At 49.6% G+C, this 23,152-nt stretch overlaps 2 protein-coding genes across 8 annotated transcripts in view; one reads left to right on the top strand and one right to left on the bottom strand.

The window, feature by feature from the left end:
* The window catches only part of SLC6A6 (solute carrier family 6 member 6), an 87,239-nt gene extending 81,045 nt beyond the window's left edge, over window positions 1-6,194 (top strand). For all 3 annotated transcript variants that reach the window (XM_021922672.2, XM_021922670.2, XM_031663109.1), the window contains one exon: window positions 1,710-6,194. In XM_021922672.2, the coding sequence (XP_021778364.1) occupies window positions 1,710-1,850 (141 nt within the window). In that variant the 3' untranslated portion in view covers window positions 1,851-6,194. The remainder of the gene's footprint in view (window positions 1-1,709) is intronic.
* The window catches only part of GRIP2 (glutamate receptor interacting protein 2), a 106,082-nt gene continuing 88,663 nt past the window's right edge, over window positions 5,734-23,152 (bottom strand). For 2 of the 5 annotated variants that reach the window (XM_021922667.2, XM_021922669.2), the window contains 5 exons: window positions 22,639-22,816; window positions 20,580-20,685; window positions 13,163-13,306; window positions 11,648-11,794; window positions 7,977-10,637 (listed from right to left, as the gene is read on the bottom strand). In XM_021922667.2, the coding sequence (XP_021778359.1) occupies window positions 10,479-10,637; window positions 11,648-11,794; window positions 13,163-13,306; window positions 20,580-20,685; window positions 22,639-22,816 (734 nt within the window). In that variant the 3' untranslated portion in view covers window positions 7,977-10,478. Of the gene's footprint in view, window positions 10,638-11,647; window positions 11,795-13,162; window positions 13,307-20,579; window positions 20,968-22,638; window positions 22,817-23,152 lie in introns of those variants that run through there. The other 3 variants (XR_002515733.2, XM_021922668.2, XR_002515734.2) reach the window with 3 other exon arrangements.

The following is a 23,152-nucleotide window of genomic DNA, read 5'->3' as shown; positions in this document are numbered from 1 at the left end:
AGTTTGGGTGGAGTGGAGTTGGCATGGGGGAAAGAGGTAGGGGAGTGGGTGAGGGCAGGCTTCACCCCACACTGGTACCGTCCTCCTGTGCCAATCTGAGTTCACCAAAGGCCCCTCTGAAGGCAGTTGAGCCACCATCTGTCTATCTTTCTTTATGTGCCCCTCAGGGGCTCCCACCTGCACAAGTCGAGGCATCTTGCCAGCCATGAGCTTCTCTCTGAGCCAGTTTCTGGCAAACCCAGATCTCTGTCCCAGGATGGTTCCAGCTCTGGCTGAGCCTCCTGTGTAGGCAGAGCCCCAGGTGGCTGCCTGGGGATTTGACTCTCCTCCACCCTCCCATGCACAGCCAATTGTATGGATGTGGAGAGGCAAAGTGATGAGGGGAGAGCTGGCAGGTGGCTCAGGTGAGGGAAGCCAGGGGGGTAGGGCTAGGAGCAAACTAGAGAAGGTGCTGTATGGAGGGGACCTGGGCCTGGAGGTGCCAGATCTTGCAGCTTTTCAAGAAAAGATGGAAAACTGGATTTAAAAAAAAATAATAATAATAGAGACAGGGTCTTGCTCCTTTGCCCAGGCTGGAGTGCAGTGGCATAATCACAGCCTCAAACTCCTGGGCTCAAGCGATCCTCTTTCCTCAGCCTCCGGACTAACTTGGACTACAGGCACGTACCACCATGCCTGGCTAATTTTTTTTTTTTAAGAGTTAGGGTCTCACTGTGTTGCCCAGGCTGCTTTTAAATCCTGACCTTGAGCAATCCTCCTGTTTCCCAAAGTGCTGGGATTACTGAAAACTGGGTTTTTAAATGAAATACTGTAGCTTTTAATAAGCAGCTTTTAAAAGTTTGTAACATACCTAAGTTGAATGTAAATGCCTAGAAAGAGGGCTTGTTGATTTGTTTGTTTGTTTGTTTGTTTGTTTCGTTTGTTTCAACTGCCGGCCTATTCAAGTCTCTGAGTGGACACTTGGCAAGAGGTGGACTCGGGGGTGGGAGTCTGGTTGAGTCCTAGTTCTGACATGGATTTTCTGAGTATCCTTGGAGAGGGACACTCAACCAACTGTAAGGACAAAACTCATGCTGCTCAGGAGTGATACAGAATTCCCATTCAGCTCCTGTCTCTTCGAAGGGCAGCTCAAATGCAAGCGAGGTTCTCCAAGCCCTTAAGACATAAACCCTGCTGGGAGGACTGGATGCCTTCACGGAACTAGGGAAGACCTGTCTCTGCAAGAAGGCAGGAAGTGTAGCTTATGGGAGGCTGAGGAGTTTGGAGTTTCTCCTTGGGAAAGGTGGGAGCCATGGAGGCTTAAGACAGTTGTCCAACTCAGGGCATACAAATGACAGGAACTCAACTGCTGCTTTGCAAGGCAGAGGAACCAGGAGAGAATCACAGGGAGGCATATTTTAGTCCCATAGAAGAGAAAAGCATGTGAAGGTTGAGTCCCCCGTCCCTATAGGAATGTAAGCAGGGGTTTGGCCAAGGAAGGAAACTACCAACAGGAGTTCTGCCTTGAGTTCGGGCCTAGCAGGACCTTAGGAGTGCCTTAGTTCAATTCCATTATTTCCAAAAAGGACAAAAACAGGAGATCAGAGAGGGTGTGAGTTTGCCCAAGACAAACAGCACATCAGCCAATTCAGGAGGAGGCAGATGGCCCCGGTGAAGGGGAGACCAGGCCACCTGACCTTTCCCCCCTCACTCCTGTCATCCTTCTCCAGAGAGTCAAGTACCTGCTGACCCCAAGGGAACCCAACCGCTGGGCTGTGGAGCGCGAGGGAGCCACACCCTACAACTCTCGCGCCGTCATGAACGGCGCTCTGGTGAAACCGACCCACATCATTGTGGAGACCATGATGTGAGCTCTCTCGGGTCGACGGGGCCGGCCGCTTTCCTGCTGTTTACTAACATTAGATTCTCATAGGGCCAGGTTTACAGAGCTTTATATTTGCACTAGGATTTTTTTTTTTTTTTGTAATTGTCACAGAAAATGTAATTGTGGGTATGTGTGTGTGCGTGTGTGTGTGTGTATCGTGTGTGTGTGTTTTGTTTTGATTTGGGGGATATTTTGTACAAAAAGAAAACCCACGGGAAAATGTCCGTGGAGAGGCAGAGCTTTCATACTGAATTAGATGTATTTTATGGGAATTTGGTAAATTTTTCTTTGTATTTTTTTTTACATATAAGTATATATACACTTAAAGATTGTCATATACTTTTACCACTTGAATTGATCTTCTTGCCAGCAATAGATCTCATTTTCAAAAGCAATTCTTCGGTGCTGTGTAGCTGGCAGAAAATTCTGTCCAGTAAACGCAGGATGGAATTTTCCTGGGACTCTACACCCATCTTAAGGTGGTATACCTTCCAAATCCTGGTTCAGATGGAAGAAATAGCAGGAGAGAGGACCCACTAGCTGGCAGACCCAGAGGTAAGGAGAAAGGAGGACTGTGAGGAGATACCTCATTAAACGTAGCTTAGCAAAGAAAAGAGATGCCAAAGGAATGAACCAACCCTTCACATAAAGGAGACCGGCCGAAGCTAAATGAGGAGGCCCTATAGCAGAAGTCTGATTCTGAGAGCAGTAGAAACTTATACCAGAAGCAAAATCCCACTTTTAATTTTGAGATGGTGAGTGGATAGTCAGTAGACCATCAACAACCATTGGCCAGAGAGGGAGCTGCTAGAGATCCAAGAAGGCTGGCAGGAATGAGGCTCACCACTCAGCCTCACAAGAGGTGGTGAAGGCACAGGCCACAGTCCTTCCTGGGGCATTCCAGGCAGAGAAGGACTAGAGGCTCTCCCGGCAGGAGCTGGGGTCTCAGGGCTCAGATGAGTCTGTTGCGTTTGAACGGGGTCATAACAGGTTCTGGTCATTCCCCGTGCAACATCTCAGCCTCTCTTCAAGTTGCCTGCAGGAATGAAGTATGACATACCTGTTGAGAGACTAGGGGAGTAGTGGGGAGGTGAGTGGATCAAAGGATATAGGCCCCAGGCATGCAGATGGGCCCGGTGTCGGGGAGGGGTGCTTTCTTTCCTCATCTCCCCACTCCCCACGCTCAGCCTGGGAGACTCCTGCCAAGCCCTCATTAAAGATGCTACCCCGGGCTGCCCTGGCACCTAACAAGGCACAGCAAGAGCAGCTTTTGAGTCTGGATCCTCCATTGGGGGAAGTGCTCCCAGTTCAGAACAAGGGCAGCCCGTGGTGCTGACCTAGGATATAACAAAGCTCTTGACTTCAAAACCCCTGCAATAGCTGGTGTCAGACATTTACCACCTGGGGACCCAAAAGAGAAGGCCTAGGAGAGTTTTCTAGAAGGTTGAGATTGTCAGGGTCCTGGTCCCCAGAACTGGCTTGACCAAGGGCCTTATGTGGAGCAGAGGTTGTCTCTGAACCAGGAGAGAAGGTACTATACCTTTCAAATCCCGTGGGCAGACACACCCCACCCGGCCCCTATTTGGACCTAAACTGTGCCATTTGAACAGTCACTTCCAAGCTCAGTCTAAATGAAACCGAAACACGACTACGCACATAGGCAGTGACTGACTGCCTCGAGGGGTGCAGACCGGAGAGTTTTCACAGCAGGGGCTCTTGGAACCCTGGAAACCCCTTCTTAAATTTGGGAGGAGGGGTAAGCCTTTGGTGCCCCCCTCCCAAGGGGCAATTCTGAACCCCATCTTTGGCAGGCATACACATTTCACTGTTTCCAAAGCTATCTACTCTGTCAAACAACACCCAGTCCTATTCCAAACTCTCAACGATTTTAACTTGTTCCTAGTTTTCTATGTATTTATGGTTGCCGTTGTGTCTGATTTGATTTTACTGTTTTTTCCCTGATTTTATGGAGTAGCATTGTGACCTGTTTTCCTTTGTCTTATATAACTTTAGTAAACTAACCACTGTCAATGATTGAGGGCAGGTGGCACGTGAGGAAGAGGGGGCTTGGCACGCAGTGGCTACCTGGGCATTTGTGGTCATTTCAGTCTCCATCTCCCCAGCAGGGGCTCCCTGGGTGAAAGGCCACAGTATTTTGGGTTGGTAGGCAAATTGTAACATTCTGGACATGGCCTGAGGAAGGCCTCTTCTTATAAGACCAAATTCTAGACCAAAGACACATGCAGACCAAGTCCCCAGGCCCCGCCTGGAAGGAAGGCCGGCCACCTTCCCCAAGCCGTTCCTCGACCCTCCCCAAGGCACCTGTCTCCAATCAGAGCCCTCTCGCCCAGCCCTGGCTCTGTGTGCAGAGCGTAGCTCTGTGAGTACCTGTGTAATAATGCCTAACCTTCATGTCTCCGTCTGAACGAAACTTTCTGTGAGAGCTCATGACTCTGGTCCACCTGTCTATAGAGAATGGGCAAAGTCCTTCACCTGCTTTCTGCTTGGGATGGATCAGAAATGCTGGTGCTCGCACATAGCCCAGCCAGCCAGATCTGGAAAGGAAACGAGGGGGTTGTTTAAAGCAACTTTTTAAGATGAAGTGGGAGATGCTGCGTTGAGATGGGCCATGCTAGGGCCACAGTGGAGATTTCCTGATGGTCAGGGAGAGAAGGGCCTCCAGGGTCCCCTAACCCAATGCCCTTGATGTAAATGAGGTAGCTGAGGCCCAGGGAGGCACTGTGAGCCAGGAATGGATTTTCTTGAAACAGCTCTAACTGCAGGTTCTCCGAGGTAGGTGCAGGGAATGGTGAATGTATGACCAGGGCTACATCCAGCAACATCCTCAAAGTCTTCCTGACAACCAAAGATAAGCCTTTATGGAAAAGGAAATGCCCTCCCCTCCATGTTCAGGGATGAGGGGAGCAGCAGCACCCACACTCCCACATCCTCGCAGAACTGGACCCATACTGTGGCTCGGTGAGCTGGGTGACTCCAGCCTCGCCTGCACACCCCAGCCCTGCACGGGGCCCTGCTTCCTCCCAGCAGCCCTTGGTGAGCTAGGAATTGAGATCCCTGTTTGTGCAAGAGGGAACTGAGGTGCAGAGAAGCCAGAGGTGTGCCAGATCCTTAGGCAGGATTTAGATGAAGTCGCCCTGGCTCCAGACTGACCCAAGGCTCTGCAAGGAGTTTCCAGGCAGCAGGAAGTGGCCTTGGATGCTCTCCTTCCAGGACAGCATAACCCCTGGGCCATGTGCAGCTGCTTCACTGCCCCCCAGATCCCCAGCACACCCCCAAAGACGGGGAAACACAAGGGGAGAGCACAGCACGGCCCCCCAGCCCAGTTCAGGGCACTCTTGTATCGCCCGGGTCCCACCACACAATGGTCCCCCACCCAGCCAGCATCTCCCAGCACAGCCCCTCTCCCTGGGGAAATGCTATGGGTAGCCAGTCTAAAGGCACAGGCACCTAACTGCTCCCCCCACCCCACCCCACCCAAGACTCAGACAGAAGCCAGGAAAGGACCCGAGAGAAAATCCTTCAAGGTGGCCTGAGGTCCCATCCATCCCTCAGACCCATGTGGTCCCAGGCCAGGCTGTCTGTGTAGATGCAGTAAATACCACTGTGTGCAAAAATCGAAGTACAAAACCACAAGACTAAACAAAACAAACCCAGAGAGCAAAACTTGTAGAGGTGGGCAGTCCAGAAAGCAGGGGGAAGCCCTCCCCCTTTCCTTCTCTCCCTGACCCTCAGAATATATATCCTTGTAATAGGAAGCATTTTTTCATTGTTCTCTTGTGGGTGTCACTACAGACATGTTCTGGCATGTTCTCCGAGGGATGGAGCATCCTGTTATATATTTGACTTCAAATTGAAATGTTGGCTTCATTTTTTTTTTTTTTTACCCAATTAATCTCCCAATCCCTAGCAACTGTGACTCTGTATTTAGCACAAGAGAAAACTGAGAACGTGGGTCTTGCCTCCTTCCAGAAATATGTCTGGCTCATCAGGACATTTTTTTAAAACTTCAAAATATTTTTAAGGTATTTTAAACTTTTATATAAAAAAAAAATCAACCAACAAGAGACTCTTCTGAGGAGGAACATTTGTATTTGAACAAGATCCTTGGTGTGTAGTTCAGTCTTGCAGTATACAAGCTTTTGTGTATAAATGTTTTATGATATGATTCCCTGTATTTGCAGGGGTTTTTTTCTCTTTTGCTTTTTAGATAAATATGTATATCGATATTTTAAATTCATCTTTGCTTTTTTTAGAGGAGTTTGTAATCACCTTATAACACGAAAATAAACATTTCCTTTTTAACATCCAACATGTGTGGGTTGTGTTCTGTGTTATAAAATGCTTTACATTTTATAAAGGGCTTCCCGTCCAATCCCAGGACGCTCCTCAAAGGTAGGTATTATCCCAGGTTAGAGGTTCCGACACGGAAGCTCACAAAGGAAGCAGCTTTCTCGCTCGGGGTACACAGCAAGTCCATGAAAGAACCTGAATTCGCACCCGGGCCCACAAGCTCTTGGCTCTACTGGTTCTACTGATTCTACCTGCTACATGCCCAGCCCTGTACAACTGGGAGATCTGGCAGCAGTCACCTGACCCTCAGTTTCCCCATCTGGACTAAACCATTGTCCCCATCAAGGCCACCAGGATGATTGGAGGTGATGCTGTTAGCCTTAGGCGCTCACCTGCTGCGGCTTTCAGTCCCTCCTTTTTAGCCTTGGGCTGCCGTGTCGGAAGTGCAGAAAGCAGGTGGTGGGTGGCGGGGTGGGGGAAGCATAGAGGAGAAGCAAATCTGATTGCCCTTCTCCCACTTCCCCACTACCAGGTGCAGGCACTCATTAATACCCAGTTAAGGCTCTCTTGGGTCAGAACAGGTCCATGTTCGGGGCAGCCTTCCTGCCAACAGCCCCCCCACCCTTTGGGATGGACAAACTTGGGAGTCAGTTGAGTCCTTTGCCCAACTAACCAGATAAAATTCTCAGTAACTCATTTACAGACAATGTTAGAATAAAAGACCACCCTACCCCCATTTTCTGGCTCTTTCTGACAGCATCTGCCTACCTCCCTCCCTCTCTCTATGTGTCCTGGCCATGTGGCTTGTGTTCAAGCCCTGGTTCCATCCCTTACTACCTGTGTGGCCTTGGGCAAGTTACTCAACCTCTTTGTGCCTGTTTCCTCATCTGTAATGATGGGACAAGAATAGAGTCCACCTCCGAAGGCTATTGGGAGGATCCAGCAAGTTCTTGCAAAGGGCTTAGAGCAGTGCCTGCTGCCTGCCTTGGCCTTTCCCCTGCCTACACCGCTCCCAAGACAGGATACTCGCTTCCCGGAAAAAAGCTCTTCCTCTGCTCACAGAACTGTGGCCTCCCCAGTGGGGCCTGGCCCTGGCCTCTGAGTCCCAGACCCCACAGCTCACCTGCCCTAGACACTCTCTGGACACTGCAGCAGAGCAGCCAGACCCAGGTTGCCCTCCTGCCAATACCTTCCCAACCTGGGCTAAAGAGACTCCATACGCAGGCACCACTGTTTGCCTCTGGCTTTCCGCTGCACAGAGAATCAAATCCATTCCCCCCGATCCCTGCTACCTCCAACCTAGTCTCCAGCTTCATTCCCCTCCCAGGCCTTCTTTCTCTTCCTTGAAACCATCAAACTCGTTCCTATTTCAGGGCCTTTGCATTGGCTGTATCCACTTCCTGAGATACTCTTCCTCCAGGTCTCCACGGAGGCTGGCTCCTGTCTTCAGGTCTCATTGCAAATGTCGCCTCTTGAGAGAAACCCCTCCTAACATTGTGAGCTAAAGCCCCTCACCCTGGTGTCTCTATCCCATTACTCCTTTTTGTTTGCCTTGTTGCATTTGATGCCTTTTGAAATAATTATTTATTTGCTTACTTGTTGATTGTCTTCCTGCCACCAGAATGTGCAGACATGACCTAAATCTGTCTGATTCATGTTGCCCAGGGGCTGGATGATGGAAGCAAATGGCAAACTTTTTGAATTAATGAATCATCAAAATCAGGTGAGATGTTACCAGACCCATATGGAAGCTGACTTGCCAACCCATGATTTTGTTAAAAAAGCAAACTTCTACTCTAGGTGGATTTAAATAATTTTATTTAAAAAAAAAATCATCCCCATAGCACTTACCCCAAGCCACTGCAACCCCTGGTGGGACAAAGACTTAGATGAGGGCCCCAAACAGACCATAAGCGGCCTTTGCAATATAGCCCCTTGGCGTTTGTGCTTCCCAAGAGCCCTAAGAAAACCCGATGTAGAAAAATATTTTACAAGGAATATGTTCTAATCTCAGCCAGAGAAAAATACAGCTTTGGGGGAGGGGGTGGTGGAAGGGGACATGTCACAGGGGCTGTTCCCAAAATGCATAGGCAGGCAGGGCGCTCACTGGGGAAAGGTGTCAGGAAATGTCAAGTCGGGGATGACCCATCCCCACGAGAAGCCAGAAGAAATATTGCATATGAGGAGGCCGGCGTGGCTGGGAGGCCCAGCGCGGGCCTGATTGCATACGTTTGGGAGAATGGCAGAGGCCTCAGCCCGAGGAGGCAGAGGGGGTACTGGTTAGAGTCGGGTGCATCTTCCCTCGCCTGGAGTCCTGGAGTCAATGCAGTTTTCCCAAGCCAAGAGGCCCCTGAGAGTGTGTCCTGTCCAGCCCTGCTGCTTAGCAGAGGTCCAGAGACGCTGAGCCACCTGTCCAAGGTCACACAGCTATGGCTGCTTGTGTCCAGAAGCCACACCTCTGCTGTGCTGTCCCTCCCCCGCAAAGTGAGGGCTCTTGGCTTTCGCTTGGTGCCCTGTGACAGGTAGGCAGTGCCCTTTCCCCCTGGGCTAAGTACACAGGTATCCAAGATAGCAGAGGTGCTGAGCACCCCAGGCACAAGCATGCAGGGCCCTCAGGGAGGGCACCGAGGGGCAGGGCCTGGGGAAGTGGAGGGGAGGGGTAAGGGAGGCAGGCCCCCGGGAGACAGCGTGGGCAGTTCCCCAAGGGTGCCTTGGTGGGTCGGTAGACCTGGTTCTGTCCCTGACCAGGAAGCCTGTGTCTGCTCAGACTGTCCACCTGTGATCATCCAGAGGGGCTGGGGGTCCAACCCAGACAGGGTCACACAGCAAACAGGTAACAGACCCAGGGTGAAAAGAATAGACCTCTTGACTCCCCATTTGTTCTCTCAAATGGAAGAGCACTTTTCCGGCCTCCAGGATCCCAGGTTGGAGACAGGTGGAGGTGGGAGTGGGTGCCCCATTTTCCAGAGACCCCTGTGAGAGCTGGGCCAGGCAAAGCACATCTCCAGCCCTGGCTACACCCGCCTGCCCACTCCACCCCAGGCACCACTCGCTAGACCAGCCAGGGAGGCCCACACCCTTCTCAAAATGAAGAGGGTCTCTGATTTGTGGACACTGAGGACAATGATTTTAAGGGATGCTGGTGCTTCCAGATTTCAAGTGGGAATAGACTTCTTTGAATAAGCACTTTGGACACCCTCCACTGGGCAAGAGTGTCCCATCTTTTCCTCTGGCCCATCTCTCTCCCATCTCCCTCCCTCTTTCTCCTCTTCCTCCACTGATCTGGCTGTAAAGACGAGTGCTATGCCTCACAGGTCCTGTGTCCATCACTTTTCAGTCTTCATTGGATGGCGGGCAAATGGAAGCTCCAGGGTCTTTTGTCCCAAAAATGACTCCTCCCACAAGGAGGGGCTTGGGCTGAGTGGGCGTGCAGATGGGTCAGTGGCCACACGGCCTACAGAAGCAGGAGGGCTGAGAGCCCAAGGCCCACAGAGCCTGCCCAATGGGCCCAGAACCAGTCTCAAGTGCCAGAAGCTTCAGACTGAGATGCTGAAATGAAAGAATCACCCACTTTCGGAATCAAAGGGCCAACACTTCCTGGGATCCCAGACGCCCCAACTTAAGCGTCTCATAAGTGGGGACCAGATTCTGGGAATCTGAGAATCTCAGGACTAGCAAGCCTCAAACCCCCATTCTGGAGAAGCGAAGGAGCTGGGCTCCCATCTGAAGCAGTATCCTTGTGGTGGCCGAGTCTCTAGAGGAAGTGGCTCCCCATCAGGAAGCCAACCCCCCGAGCGCGTGTTCACGCATCATGGGAATGCCTCATGCCCCAATGCATGCCTGCGCTGGGGTATCCAGCTCCTGCCTGCTCACCTCCTGTGACCGAGAACTCACTCCTCCTTGCAGCTTATTCCAGCTCCATGGCTCTGCTGGGAGGAAGTGCTCCCTATGTCTTCGACCTCTCCAAGGAGGCCCCACAGGGACCTGGGACAGCCCCCAGGCCTCTCTCCTCTCGGCTGAGCAGCCTGTGCCAACCCTTCTTAAGGGAGGCTCCTCTGGGCATCTTGGAGACCCAACTTGGTGAGAGACCCCAGCTTGGGGTCTCTCCAACTTGGGCAGGCCTCCCTGCTTGGCACCCCAGTCACCACAGACCCGGGGAACAGAGGCCAAGCGTCACCCCAGGCTCAGGGTCTGCCAGACCAACAGATGAATGAGTGGGTGGCCGCTTCTCCAGCCCAGCTACATGTCTGGGATCCAGGATCTGCCTGGGTGGTCCCTTAGGAGTTCGGCCCACATGCTGACTTCAGAGCATCCGGGGACTGCTGGGGCCTGGCGCTCGGGGGGCCCGGCTGCTGTGTGCCAGCGGGTTGCGGCTGATGACCAGCTCCAGGACATCGCCCGCCTCAGCTAGAAGCGGCACCGCCAGGCAGCAGTCGAAGTCCCGTGTACGGACGTGGTTGACCTGCATGGGGCACAACCAAGGGAACAGAGCTCAGGTGTCAGCCTTGCGGGGCTGAAGGGAGCGAGAGGCATGTGATGTCCTAAAGGTGGGCCCTGTCCCAGCCTTGACACAAGCCCTGACATCTCCAGCACCACACACACAGGAACATTCTTCCTCTCTCTCTCAGTCCTTCTGTTAGGTTTCATCAAAGAGAAAGTCCTAGGAAGGGGCGGGTATACCCTTCACACCCCTCTAACTCCTGTTTTTCTCCCTTTCTCACATGAAAGAGCAGACCACACACTCAGAGAGCCTCCTGCCTAGAACTGTGTGACATGACATTGTCTTCTTTCTATTTTAGTTGCATTTTACACCCACTTTCTATTTCCAAGCAGGGGGTGCTAGATTTGCACTCCTAATGGAGATAAAAAGTTTCCTTTCAAAGTCAATGTAAATTGAAAAAGTGCCATCAATTTAGAGAAAACATGAATTAGTAAATTTCATATAAATATGGTAAAAAACACACTGAGGGAGCAAAAACAGCCAGGGCATGAGAAGGGGTGGCACGGGGTGCCCAGCACAGGATGCCCCACGCTTCCCAGGCTCCCTCGCGGTTAGGAAGGTCACATGAGGGTTTGGTCCATCGGCCGTGAAGCAAGGTGATGAGTGTTGCTTCTGGGTGAAGGCAGAAAAATATCTACGTGTGACTTTCCAGTCTGTTTCCTCTGCTGTGGAGTCTGAAGAGGCCACGTGTCTCAGAGAGTCAGTTCCAAGATGGGCAGATGCTCCATCAGCCCTGGGAGAGGAAGGCCCCCACTGGCCCGCAGTGGGCATGGGGTGTAAGAAAAAAGGTCTGTGTGTGCTCAGCCTCTGAGGCTCAGGGTGCTGGGGCCCGCATCGCAACTTAGGCTAACCTGACTCAGACGACTTGCATTGTCCTACCCTCTTCACAGGTGATAGATGCAGGCTCTTTCCCCACCCTCAGGCTAGGAAACAATGCCACCCCCACTATGCAGCCCCTGCCCCAGCGTTACCTGCAGGACCCTGTCAAAGGGCCGGAGGCCCCCGCGGTGGGCTGGCCCATCAGGGCGCACAGTGTGGACATAGACACCTTTTTCCAGGAGGCCATCTGAGACGCTGAAACCAAAGTCATTCCGCATGGGGTCCTTGTGCAGGGTCACCTGGAAGCAGGAGGAGGAGGTTCCTGGGACTCTGACCTTTGGCCCCAGCCTCTCACAGTAGCCCAGATCCCTTGGTCTGGCATTCAGCGCCTCTGGTCAACCATACCCCCCAGGCTGCAGTGCCCCAGCCTCCTGCCCCTTGGCCTTCACCCACCCCCAACCCCTCCTCCTCTCTCCCACAGCAGATGCTCCAAGCCACAACACTCAAGTACAAGGGAGCCCTTAGGAGTGACTTCCTTTCAGCCCTTTCTCAGTCCTCTGGCTCCATCAGGGAGGAGGCCTGCCCAGGGCACTGTTACCTTCCCTGACCCTCACTCATTCCCATTTACCAAAGAGCTCAGAGCTTCTGAGGGCCATTGGCTAGGGATTGTCCTCCTCACCTTTTTTTTTTTTTTTTTGAGCTGGAGTCTCATTCTGTCACCCAGGCTGGAGTGCAATGGCGCGATCTCGGTTCACTACAACCTCTTTCTACAGGGTTCAAGCGATTCTCCTGCCTCAGCCTCCCGAATAGCTGGGACTACAGACGCGCGCCACCATGCCCAGGTAATTTTTGTATTTTTAGTAGAGACGGGGTTTCACCATGTTAGCCAGGATGGTTTTGATCTCCTGACCTTGTGATCCACCCGCCTTGGCATCCCAAAGTGCTGGGATTACAGGCATGAGCCACCAAGCCATCTTATTTTTACATAATGACCTATAGATGGCACAAGACACTGGCTTCTCATTGTGTGAGATACATAGAAGTCACACACACATGTAGAAGGGTTTTTATGTTATATGTAAATATGTGTGTATGAGATACAAAACAACTTAAGGCCAGGCACAGTGGCTCACACATGTAATCTCAGCACTTTGAGAGGCTGAGGTGGGCAAGTTATTTGAACTCAGGAGTTTGAGACCAGCCTGGGCAACATGTTGAAACCCCGTCTCTAAAAAAATACAAAAATTAGCCAGGTGTAGTGGTGCATGCCTGTGGTCCCAGCTTCTTGGGGGGCTGAGGTGGGAGGATCACTTGAACCCAGGAGGTCAAGGCTGCAGTGAGCCTTGATCGAGCAACTGCACTCCAGCCTGGGCAACAGAGCCAGACCCTGTCTCAAAAAAATAAATACATAGATAAAATAACTTAAGTGGAGGGAAAAAAGCACATCTACTTAAAGAAAAATAATAATAGCCAGCGTGAATCACAGGTGTGCATGTGTATGAGTTTGTGTGTCACCCAAATGATGAGCATTTTGGAAAACTCAACCTGGTTTTGTGGTGGAGGAGAATAAAGCCCCAAGAGGGGCAGGGCCTTTCTGGAGTCCCATGACGGTGCTCATGGTGTCAGGACACAGGTCCAGGTCTCCTGTGCTCACCCCCAGTGCCTACCTTGTGCATCTCCAAGGGTGTAGGCAGTAGCAGCTCCTCCATCTCTGCAGGAGAGGCTCGTACCTCCCGTCCCCTCTGCCAAGGCCGGTGGCCAGGCCTGCCCTCGAGGGCCGCCCTCTGCACAGTGCCTGTCATGATGGATGCCTGCAGGAACATGGCCCTTCTTTCAGATGCTTGTTGGTTTGTCTCATCAGGCAGTCAGCGTCCACTGACACCTACTATGTACCAGTCACAAAGGGGACAATGGTGAACAGGACAGAAGTGGTCCCTGTTCACTGGGGCTGGGTCCAACAGTGGTGGAGTGGGAAGTCATGAACCAATCACACTAACAATGAGGATAATAATCACTGGCACTTAGTCATTCATGCCTACCCACTGCTAGGTCAGTTCTCAGCACTTTACACCTATAACTCCTTTTATTCTCCACAGTACAATGATGCAAGTAAATACCATTTTTTTTCCACTTTACAGATGAGGAAACTGCTTATTTCCTTAGCCATATAAAAAAGATTTGAAACCAGAGTCTAGTTCCAAAGTCAAGACTCTTTTTTTTTTTTTTGAGACAAAGTTTCGCTCTTATTGCCCAGGCTGAAGTGCAATGGCACGATCTTGGCTCACCTCAACCTCCGCCTCACAGGTTCAAGCGATTCTCCTGCCTCATCCTCCTGAATAGCTGGAATTGCAGGCATGTGCCACCATGCCCAGCTAATTTTGCATTTTCTTTTTTTAGTAGAGACGGGGTTTCTCCATGTTGATCAGGCTGGTCTCGAACTCCCGACCTCAGGTTATCCGTCCGCCTCAACTTCCCAAAGTGCTGGGATTACAGGCATGAGCCACCATACCCAGCCCCAAAGTCAGAACTCTTAACCACTCTGCTACATTGCTAATTGCCAACATAAATAAGATAAAATCATGCACTGCAATAAGTGTTACAGAGGTGAGGCATTCGGGAAGTGAGAACCTGGGACAGGTGGCCCTGGTCCTGTGAGGGGTGGGGAAGCATCCAGAGCTGAAATTGAAAGGACAAGGAAGAAGAGGCCCAGGGAAGAGTCCCTGGCAAAGGAAACAGTATGTGCAAAGCCCTGCAGTGGGGGGATCTGGAAGCAAACCTGGCGGCTGGTGACTGAGGGCCCAGTCCTGCAGCACCCTCTAGACCACAGTAAGAAATGTGAACTTCATTCCAGGAGCAGCAGGCAGCCCCTGAAGGACTGAAGCCAGGCAGAGAAGGTGACATAAACAATGTGTGGATCTAGAAGCATCTTCCAACTGCCACATGAAGACTGGGCTGCAGGTGTGGGAGTGGAGGCTGGGAGGGAGACCTGTTAGGGGCCATGTAGTTGTCCAAAGAAAAGACAATGGTGGTCTGGACAAGGATGGTGCCACTGGAGAAGGAGAGAAGGCGTGGAGTTAGAACGGGCTCAGGGAGGGAGGGCTGAGCAATCGGAAATGCCAAGCTCTAAGTTGCCAGCCGGAAGCCTGAGTGTGAAGCCCCGAGGGAAACAGCTTCACACTCAGGCTGGGAAATCCAGAGATGGAGGTGGGGGTGCTGGAGCTGCTGGGAGGGGAGGATGGACTTCTTACTGTGACGTCATACAGTCTTACAGGCAAACAATTGTCTCCTCAGCCTAGAAACGTCTCTCCTTCTGCCCATCACAGTATCTGAGTTCCTACTATTAGTGCACAGTTCTATCTGACCATTTGGGGTACAGGGGGTTGGTCTTTTAGGGATCCCCTAAGGGAAGGTAAATTATGATTAAAATGTTTTACGTTGGTCGTGGTGACTCATGCTTGTAATCCCAGCACTTTGGGAGGCGGAGGCAGGAGGATTGTTTGAGCCTAGGAGTTCGAGACCAACCTGGGCAAACATAGCCAGACAACCTCTCTACAAAATCTACAATTATTAGCCAGGCATGGTGGTGCATGTCTGTGGTCCCAGCTACTAGGGAGGCTGAGGTAGGAGGATCTGCTGAACCTGGGAGGTGAAGGTTGCAGTGAGCTGAGACCATGCCACTGCACTCCAGCCTGGGCAACAGAGCAAGATCCTATTGCTAAAAAATAAAAACTGTTTTAGGGCCAAACTGTTGGGTTGGAGTGGGGAGGAAGATAGGAAAACAAGGGTGGATATTGAATGAGGAGGCAGGAAAGCACCTTTTTCACATCTTAGAAACTATCTTCACCTGCCTGGGAGCCAGCATCCAAAAGGAAATATATGAGACTCCTCATTTCGGGATAATAGAGTTATTAAAACACAGAATCAGGGAGTCCAGGCATCGCAGGGTGTTGGACCCCTAAAATTGTAGAATTCAAGGACTTCCAGTTAAAATGCAGACTGAGCTGATACAGGAAGTTCACACCTCCCTTCAAACACATAGAGATTTCAATTTGTTAAATAAACACTTTCAAAGCAAGAAAGAAAAATTCAGAGACAGGCATTAGCAGGAGTGAAACCGTCTGGCTTATGGAAGTTAGTGGCCCATGGAAGGTAACGACGAAGCATACACGTTTGGAGCTGGGATACTGTTCAGGGAAAAGAGATGCTGTCTCAAAGCAGGAAACGATACCATTCCAGAAAGTGAGTGCTGTCTCATTGCTGGATAGCGACTGGAAAATGTCTGCCCACAGGGGCACAAGAAGGGAACCACCAAGACTTGAACAGGCAGGAGGGGGAGGATCACTTGTGACAAACTAGAACCCTTAGTGTGACCTCTGCATGAGGGTGGGGCCAGAATCTGCCTTCCACAATAGTGCAGAAACACTGAGCAGAGGAATTACTGTCAAAACCAGTCTAGAATTGGTGAAGTTCAAAGGCCACAGCCAAGACAAAGTGAGAAGTGATCTCACCGAAGCGTCAACAACACGGAGCACACACAGCAAGGCAGGTGCCTGGGAAGGGACAGCAGCTGGAAGCCGTGCAGTGACGAGATGGAAAAGCCCACCTGCCCACAGACAAAACAAGTAGGTGAATCCACACCCAGGGAACTAAAAATAATAGTGAAATAAAAAGAAACTTGAGAACTGGCACAACGGCTCACACCTGTAATCCCAGAACTTTGGGAGGCCAAGGCGGGCCGATCACCTGAGATCAGGAGTTCAAGACCAACCTGGGCAACATGGCGAAACCCTGTCTCTACTAAAAAAAAAAAAAAAAATTAGCCAAGCATGATGGCACACTCCTGTAGTCCCCAGCTACTCAGGTGACTGAGGCAGGAGAATTGCTTGAACCCAGGAGGTGGAGGTTGTAGTGAGCTGATCCGAGATCATGCCACTGACCGCACTCCAGCCTGAGTGACAGAGTGAAACTCCATCTCAAAAAAAAAGAAAAAAGAAACTTGAAGTAAGTCTGTTTACAGGGGTGTCCAAACTACTGGTTTCCCTGGGCCACGTGGGATAATTGTCTTGGGCCACACATAAAATACACTAACATTAACAATAGCTGATGAGGAAAAAAAAAATCGCAAACAAAAATCTCATAATGTTTTAAGAAAGTTTATGAATTTGTGTAAAATTCAAAGCTATCCTGGGCTAGATGCAGCCCATGGGCCACAGGTTAGATAAGCTTGGTTTAAGATGTGTAGAAAAATAAGAAAAAAAGCAAAAGCCATTTAAAAAAAAGACTATGAAGATTTAAAAAAATTGTAGGAATAAAAGATGTAGAAGTTGAAACACAGTATCTAAGAAACGGGTTACACAGTAGAATAAATACAGCCAAGGAGAGAATTAGTGAATTGGAAGTCAGATTAAGGAAAGCAGCTAGTACACAGTGCAGAGAAAATATGAAAGAAAAGTTAAGAGACATGGAGGGTAGAATGCATGGAGGACAAGTGTCCAACATACTTAACAGAAGGAGACAATAAGAAGGAAGCAATATTATAAATACCATGACTAGGAATTTTCCAGCATAGAAGGCAAACATGAGTCCTCGGACTGAAAAAACATACTGAGTCTATAGTAAGACAAATAAACTCTTACTGAGACACATCAGAGCAAGAGAGCCAGCCATCACAGAGAAAGAAATCCTCAAATCTCCTAGAAAGAAAAGACACAGGACTTTCAAAGGAACAACAGTGAACCCAACAGCAGCAACAATCATTACCAGAAGACAACAGGATAATATCTTCAAAGCCCTGAGTAAATGTTTAATTTCATAGTCAACTAAACTATCATTTAAGAGCAGGGGTGAAATAAAGACATTTATAAACTTCTAAATTGATTGGAAAAAATAAAAAAGAAATAAAGACTTTTCAGAACACAGAGCCTAAAGCAGTTTACCACCTAAAGGCCCTCAGTGAAAGACTATCTTAAAGGATGAGCTCAGAAAAAAAGGGGTATGCAAGGAGCAAAGGTGATAACAGAAATTGGTCAAATATTCTGACAAAACCCCATGTTCATGAATTTTGAGCAATTTATAAACGAGTTGGGACATGAGAGGAAGTAGCTTGGAGAGAAGTGAAAGAATTCTATAGTGCCTGTCTTATTCAAGAGGAGGACAAAGGTATTGCTTAGACTTGTTAGAAAAACCAAATTAAGGAAATATATTGAAAATGTAAGGTAAGGCCATGGCCTTCCCTTCAGTGGTCTATCCTAATAATTATTTAGCCATAAAAAGGGATGAATTACTGACATATCCCACAACATCAAGCTAAGTGAAAAAAGCCAGACACAAAGAGTCAAATACACACACCACTTTTATGAAATATCCAGAATAGGCTAATCCATAGAGACAGAGTAGATAGCGATTGCCAGGGGATGGGAAGAGGGAGGGATTGGAAGGTAGAAGTTTTCATTTTGGGGTGTTATAAGTGTTCTGGAATTAGATAGTGCTGATGATTACACAACATCGTGAATATAACAAGTCACTAAACTGTACACTTTAAACTGGTTAAAATTGCAAATTTTATATGCTAATTTTATCTTGATAAACAGAAAGCTTACATTAGTATCATTTAAAAGGCACTGGACTAAAATTAAGAGAGACTTAAGAGACATAATAACCAAGCTCCAAGCATGCATTAGACATTGGTTTGGACAAACCAGGGGTAAAGGGCAATTTGGGTCCAACTGACGAAATCCGAATCTGGTCTTGGTATCAGGAAAGATTAAAATATATTGAAATGGAAAAATGAAGTAGCTAGCTAAAAAAGCAGTCTACAAAACAGTACATATGTCATTATTTCATTATCTTAAAAATACATGGCCAGGCGCGGTGGCTCAAGCCTGTAATCCCAGCACTTTGGGAGGCCGAGGCGGGTGGATCACGAGGTCAGGAGATCGAGACCATCCTGGCTAACATGGTGAAACCCCGTCTCTACTAAAAATACAAAAAACTAGCCAGGCGTGGTGGCAGGCGCCTGTAGTCCCAGCTACTCGGAGGCTGAGGCGGGAGAATGGCGTGAACCCGGGAGGTGGAGCTTGCAGTGAGCCAAGATGGCACCACTGCACTCCAGCCTGGGCCACACAGCGAGACTCCGTCTCAAAAAAAAAAAAAAAAAAAAACATGTAAACTCATTAACACAGTAATAGTGGTGATCTGTGGGTGGTGGGAATGTTGTGTCCTTATGTTTTATTTTTACTTATTTTTTCATTACTTATTTTGATTCTACTTTGTTTATCCAATTTTGCACCACTCACACGTATCACTTAGGTAATAATAAAAAGTTTCAATGTAAAAACTGAATGTTGAAAGTAGAACAAATGAATTAAAGATAATCACACAAGAATACAAATAAAATTTAAAATCTCCAAATTGGAGATTGTGGAGAGAGCGAGCAGTAATGAAAAATGTATCAATAGAAAAAAGGAAAGATGGACGATCAGAAGAAGTATAAAGAAAACAGGATAAATAGGAAGTATAAATTATATACTAGAATTAAGTTTAATTATATATTTTTTCAGGTGTACCTCTGATTGAAAGGTTTAATTATATTAGTAGTCACAACAAATATAAATAGACTAAATTCATCTTTAATAAAAAGAGAACCCGCTATGTATAGTATACAACAGAGACACATTTAAAACAATGATACAGTAAATTTGAAAACAAGCAAATTGGCCAGGCACAGTGGCTCACCCCTGTAATCCCAGCACTTTGGGAAGCTGAGGCAGGTGGATCACTTGAGGCCAGAAGTTCGAGACCAATCTGGCCAACACAGTGAAAACCCATCTTTATTAAAAATAGAAAAAATTAGCTGGGCATGGTGGCACATACCTTTAATCCCAGTTACTCGGGAGGCTGAGGCATGAGAATCACTTGAACCCAGGAGGTGGAGACTGCGGTGAGCCAAGATTACACCACTGTACTCCAGCCTGGGTGACAGAGTGAGACTCTGTCTTAAAAAAAAAAAAAAAGAGAGAGAGAGAGAGAGAAAAAAAAATAAGCAAATTGAAAAAAAAGACAGGCAAATAATCACCAAAATAAATTTAATGAAACAATATTATTATGAGACAAAACAGAATTTAATTTAAGGTGGAAAGTGCATTAGCAAAATGTGGGATGCAGCCAAAGCAATGCTTACAGGTAAATTCATAACTTCAAAAAATGCATTATTCAAAACAAGAAAGACTGAAAATTAAGGCACTAAGAAACCATGAAAAGGATCATGACTTAAACATAAATAAAGTAGAAGGAAGAGAATATCAAAGCTAAACAAACAAATGAATAAAATAGAAAATAATAAAGCCAAAAACTTGTTCTTTGAGAAACCTGGTAATTGGCAAGACTAATGGAGAGAAAAAAAAAACGACCCCAATTAACAATATTAGGAATAAAAAGGGGCAAAAACGCAGATAAAATAGAGATTTAAATAAAATAAAATTGCTCTCAGAGTGGAAGCTTGGGATGTGACTCAGCAAGATCCTCTCTGGATCCTCCTGGACAGCTTGTTCTATGCACTGAACAATACTGACCTTACACAAAGCCACATTCACCTCTGGTTTCCCACAGCCCCTTATCTTCTGTCGTCACTGATGTCAACACTCACACACTTCCACAGGGCGTGCCCACAACCACATTCATGTATCACACGCACATACACAGATACTAAAACTGCCCCTGTGCAACTACATGTGCACACTCAGACACATGTGTTCTGAAATACACTCTGCAAGTGTGCATGCATGAGCATGTTCACATGCATGCATACACATACGCTCCCAATGTACACATGATGATGTCACACATATTTCATGTCCACACAGATAATGTGTAGTACCACGGTGCTCTCAATCACACTTGCACATGAGTCCATGCACAGTCTGTAAATATGTGAAGACACCTTTTCCCAGAGGGTGCCCAGGTGAGTGCATACATACACGTTACACATGAGCATGATACCATCAACATGCCTGCCTCTCATTGCACACACACCAGAGTAAACAGCCCCGGGTGCCCCTTGAAGGCCTGCAGGGCAGGCGGCCATACCTCCAGTTCCCTCAGCAGCTCTGACTGACCACATGACTCCAGGTCTTCGAGAGCTTCTCCAAACACACGCCAGAAGCCCTCCTCTCGGGCAGGGCCAGGGGCTGGGCTGTAACGTAGGAACCAGAGAGCGTCAACTCCTGGCAGGTGGGTGGGCGGGCTGGGGCCTGAGGAGTCTTCGGGGCCCCAGGGCCCAGCGTTGGGCTCGAGGGGCCATAGGGTGGGTGGGCGGGCAGGCAGGCGAGCGTCCTCGGTGGCAGTTCTGGGGCCCCAGGGCAGTGGTTGGTGACACAGAATAGGGGAAAGACGCAGTTAGGGGTGACCAGGACTGTCGGTGGCCAGTTAGAACAAGGGCAGATGAGACGGGGTGGAGAGCGGTGACACAGGATGCCTAGGAAGAGAGACAGAGGACAAACAGACGAACAAACAGAGAGGAGATCCATGGTGTAGCCCCAGAGGACGGCCCCTGGCCCCACCCAGACACACGGCACCGTGGGACAGTGACAGGGACAGAGCTGGAGCCAGCAAGGACACAGATGGATGGAGGGGATGATATATCTGTGCTGGGGAAGGGTCGAGACCACCCATAACGCCCATCGCAGGTTGTACGAGTCTGTTATCAGTTCCAACAGAGTCTCAGAAAGTTCACAATTCACATTTTTCACACTTCACAAAGCCACTTGCCAATTACAAAGACCTCAATGGTTACAAGGCATGCTGCGATTTACAAAGCACTTGCACTTTTTCTTTTTCTTTTCTTTTTTTTGGAGACAGAGTTTCGCTCTGTTGCTGAGGCTGGAACGCAGTGGCGCGATCTCGGCTCACTGCAAGCTCCACCTCCCAGGTTCTCACCATTCTCCTGCCTCAGCCTCCCAAGTAGCTGGGACCGCAGGCGCCCGCCACCACGCCTGGCCAACTTTTTGTATTTTTAGTAGAGGCGGGTTCCACCATGTTAGCCAGGATGGGCTCGATCTCCCGACCTCGTGATCCGCCTGCCTTGGCCTCCCAAAGTTCTGGGATTACAGGCGTGAGCCACTGTGCCCGGCCAGCACTTACTCTTTTACAAAGGCGCGCGAGCTTTGCTCTCTTAGGGAGCTTAGGAATGAGGATGTGTTGCCTCCTTCCCTTTCCATGTTACAGATGAAAAGACAGGCTGAAGGACACTTGCTCCATTCAAGTCAATTTCACAAGCATTTCCTGAGCTAAGTCCTCTGCTGGGCACAGGGATATGGAGGAGAATAAAGTGTGGCCCCTGTTCTTACACAGCTGGAGATTCATTTGCAAAATATGTCTGAGCACCTACTAGGGGCCACACATGGAGCTGGGGTGCCATGCAGTAGAGATGACAGCCAAGTAATTAGCCAGATAGACACAAGGTGGTTTGGCTACCAGGAGACTTGTAAGAGCAGCTGTGGGTACCAGGAGGGAGGGAGGAATCCCTTCTGCCTGAGAAAGACAGGGAAGCTTCCCAGAGGCAGGGGAATTTGAGCTGAGTTTTGAGGGATGAGTAGGGATTTTCCAGGAGAGACCAGGAAAAGGCATTGAGGCAGAAGGAACCGCCTGATCAAAAGCACCACGATGGGAAGGTGGCCTGGACCGGATGAGGAACAGCATTTCTCCACAGCCTGCTCTCTGCAGGAGCCTTCTCCAGTGGCTGAGCCACTCAGAGCCACTCAGCACAGCCCAGGTCTGGTGCCGGTGGGCTGAGGGCCCTTGCAGGAGGCCATCAGGCCATCTGGGGTAAGTCAGGCAGGCCTGAGTTCAAGTTCTGAGTCTGCTGCTGCTCTTCTGAGAACAGGAGATGCCCAAAGTTGGGAAGGGCCAACCAGGCTGCTCTCCACCTCCTTACCTTCGTCCCTGCCATGCCCTCCACCAATCCACCCTTCCCTCTGTCTCAGCCTGGCTGAGGTGGCTCTGCTCAGTGCTTCTCTCCCAGGAGGCACCCCTCCTCAGGAGCCCGCCAAGACTCTCCATTCCCCCACCACTTTGGCATGGGCACCCTCACCCACCCCAGCCAAGACACTATGACTCCCTCCTCCTTCACGGTGCTCCCACCACAGACCTCGTTGGCGGCTCCCAATCCTCCTCCTCCTCCTCCTCCTCTGGAAAGCTCTCATCAGCTGGGGTTGGGGTATAGCTCGTCCTCCGGGGCTCGGTGGTGGGGGGGCTGCTCCTCAGCCGGCCAGGCCTCCACTCCTGGGGGGTCACGCCCCGGGCTGCTGCCTGTGGTGTATAGGACCCTGGTGGTGGAGAGAGAGCCTCTGTGTTCTCTGCGGCCTTACTTGCCCTCCTGCCTGCCCCATTTCCAGCTGTGCTGAGTGACCCTGGGGAGGTCTTTGCTCCTCTCTGGGCCTGCGTCTACGCAGCCCTCTGAGGGCCTCTGCCTCCCAGAATCTCCCTGGAGCTCCTGGTCATCCAGAAGTTAATGCCCAGGGCTCTGCGACTCTGTCTCAACTCCATCGGCCTGGGCTTGGCCATCACCCTGCCAGGGAAGGAGGCTGAACATGTGGCTCCCCCTCCACTTCCTGCCCTTGGGAGCTCTGAAGGTCCAGTCCCAGGGAGTGAGCTGAGAGATG

The sequence above is a fragment of the Papio anubis genome, chromosome 2, assembly GCF_008728515.1.
Source record: "Papio anubis isolate 15944 chromosome 2, Panubis1.0, whole genome shotgun sequence".
NCBI classification, from domain to species: domain Eukaryota; kingdom Metazoa; phylum Chordata; class Mammalia; order Primates; family Cercopithecidae; genus Papio; species Papio anubis.
This window is presented reverse-complemented; position numbering and strand designations above follow the sequence as displayed.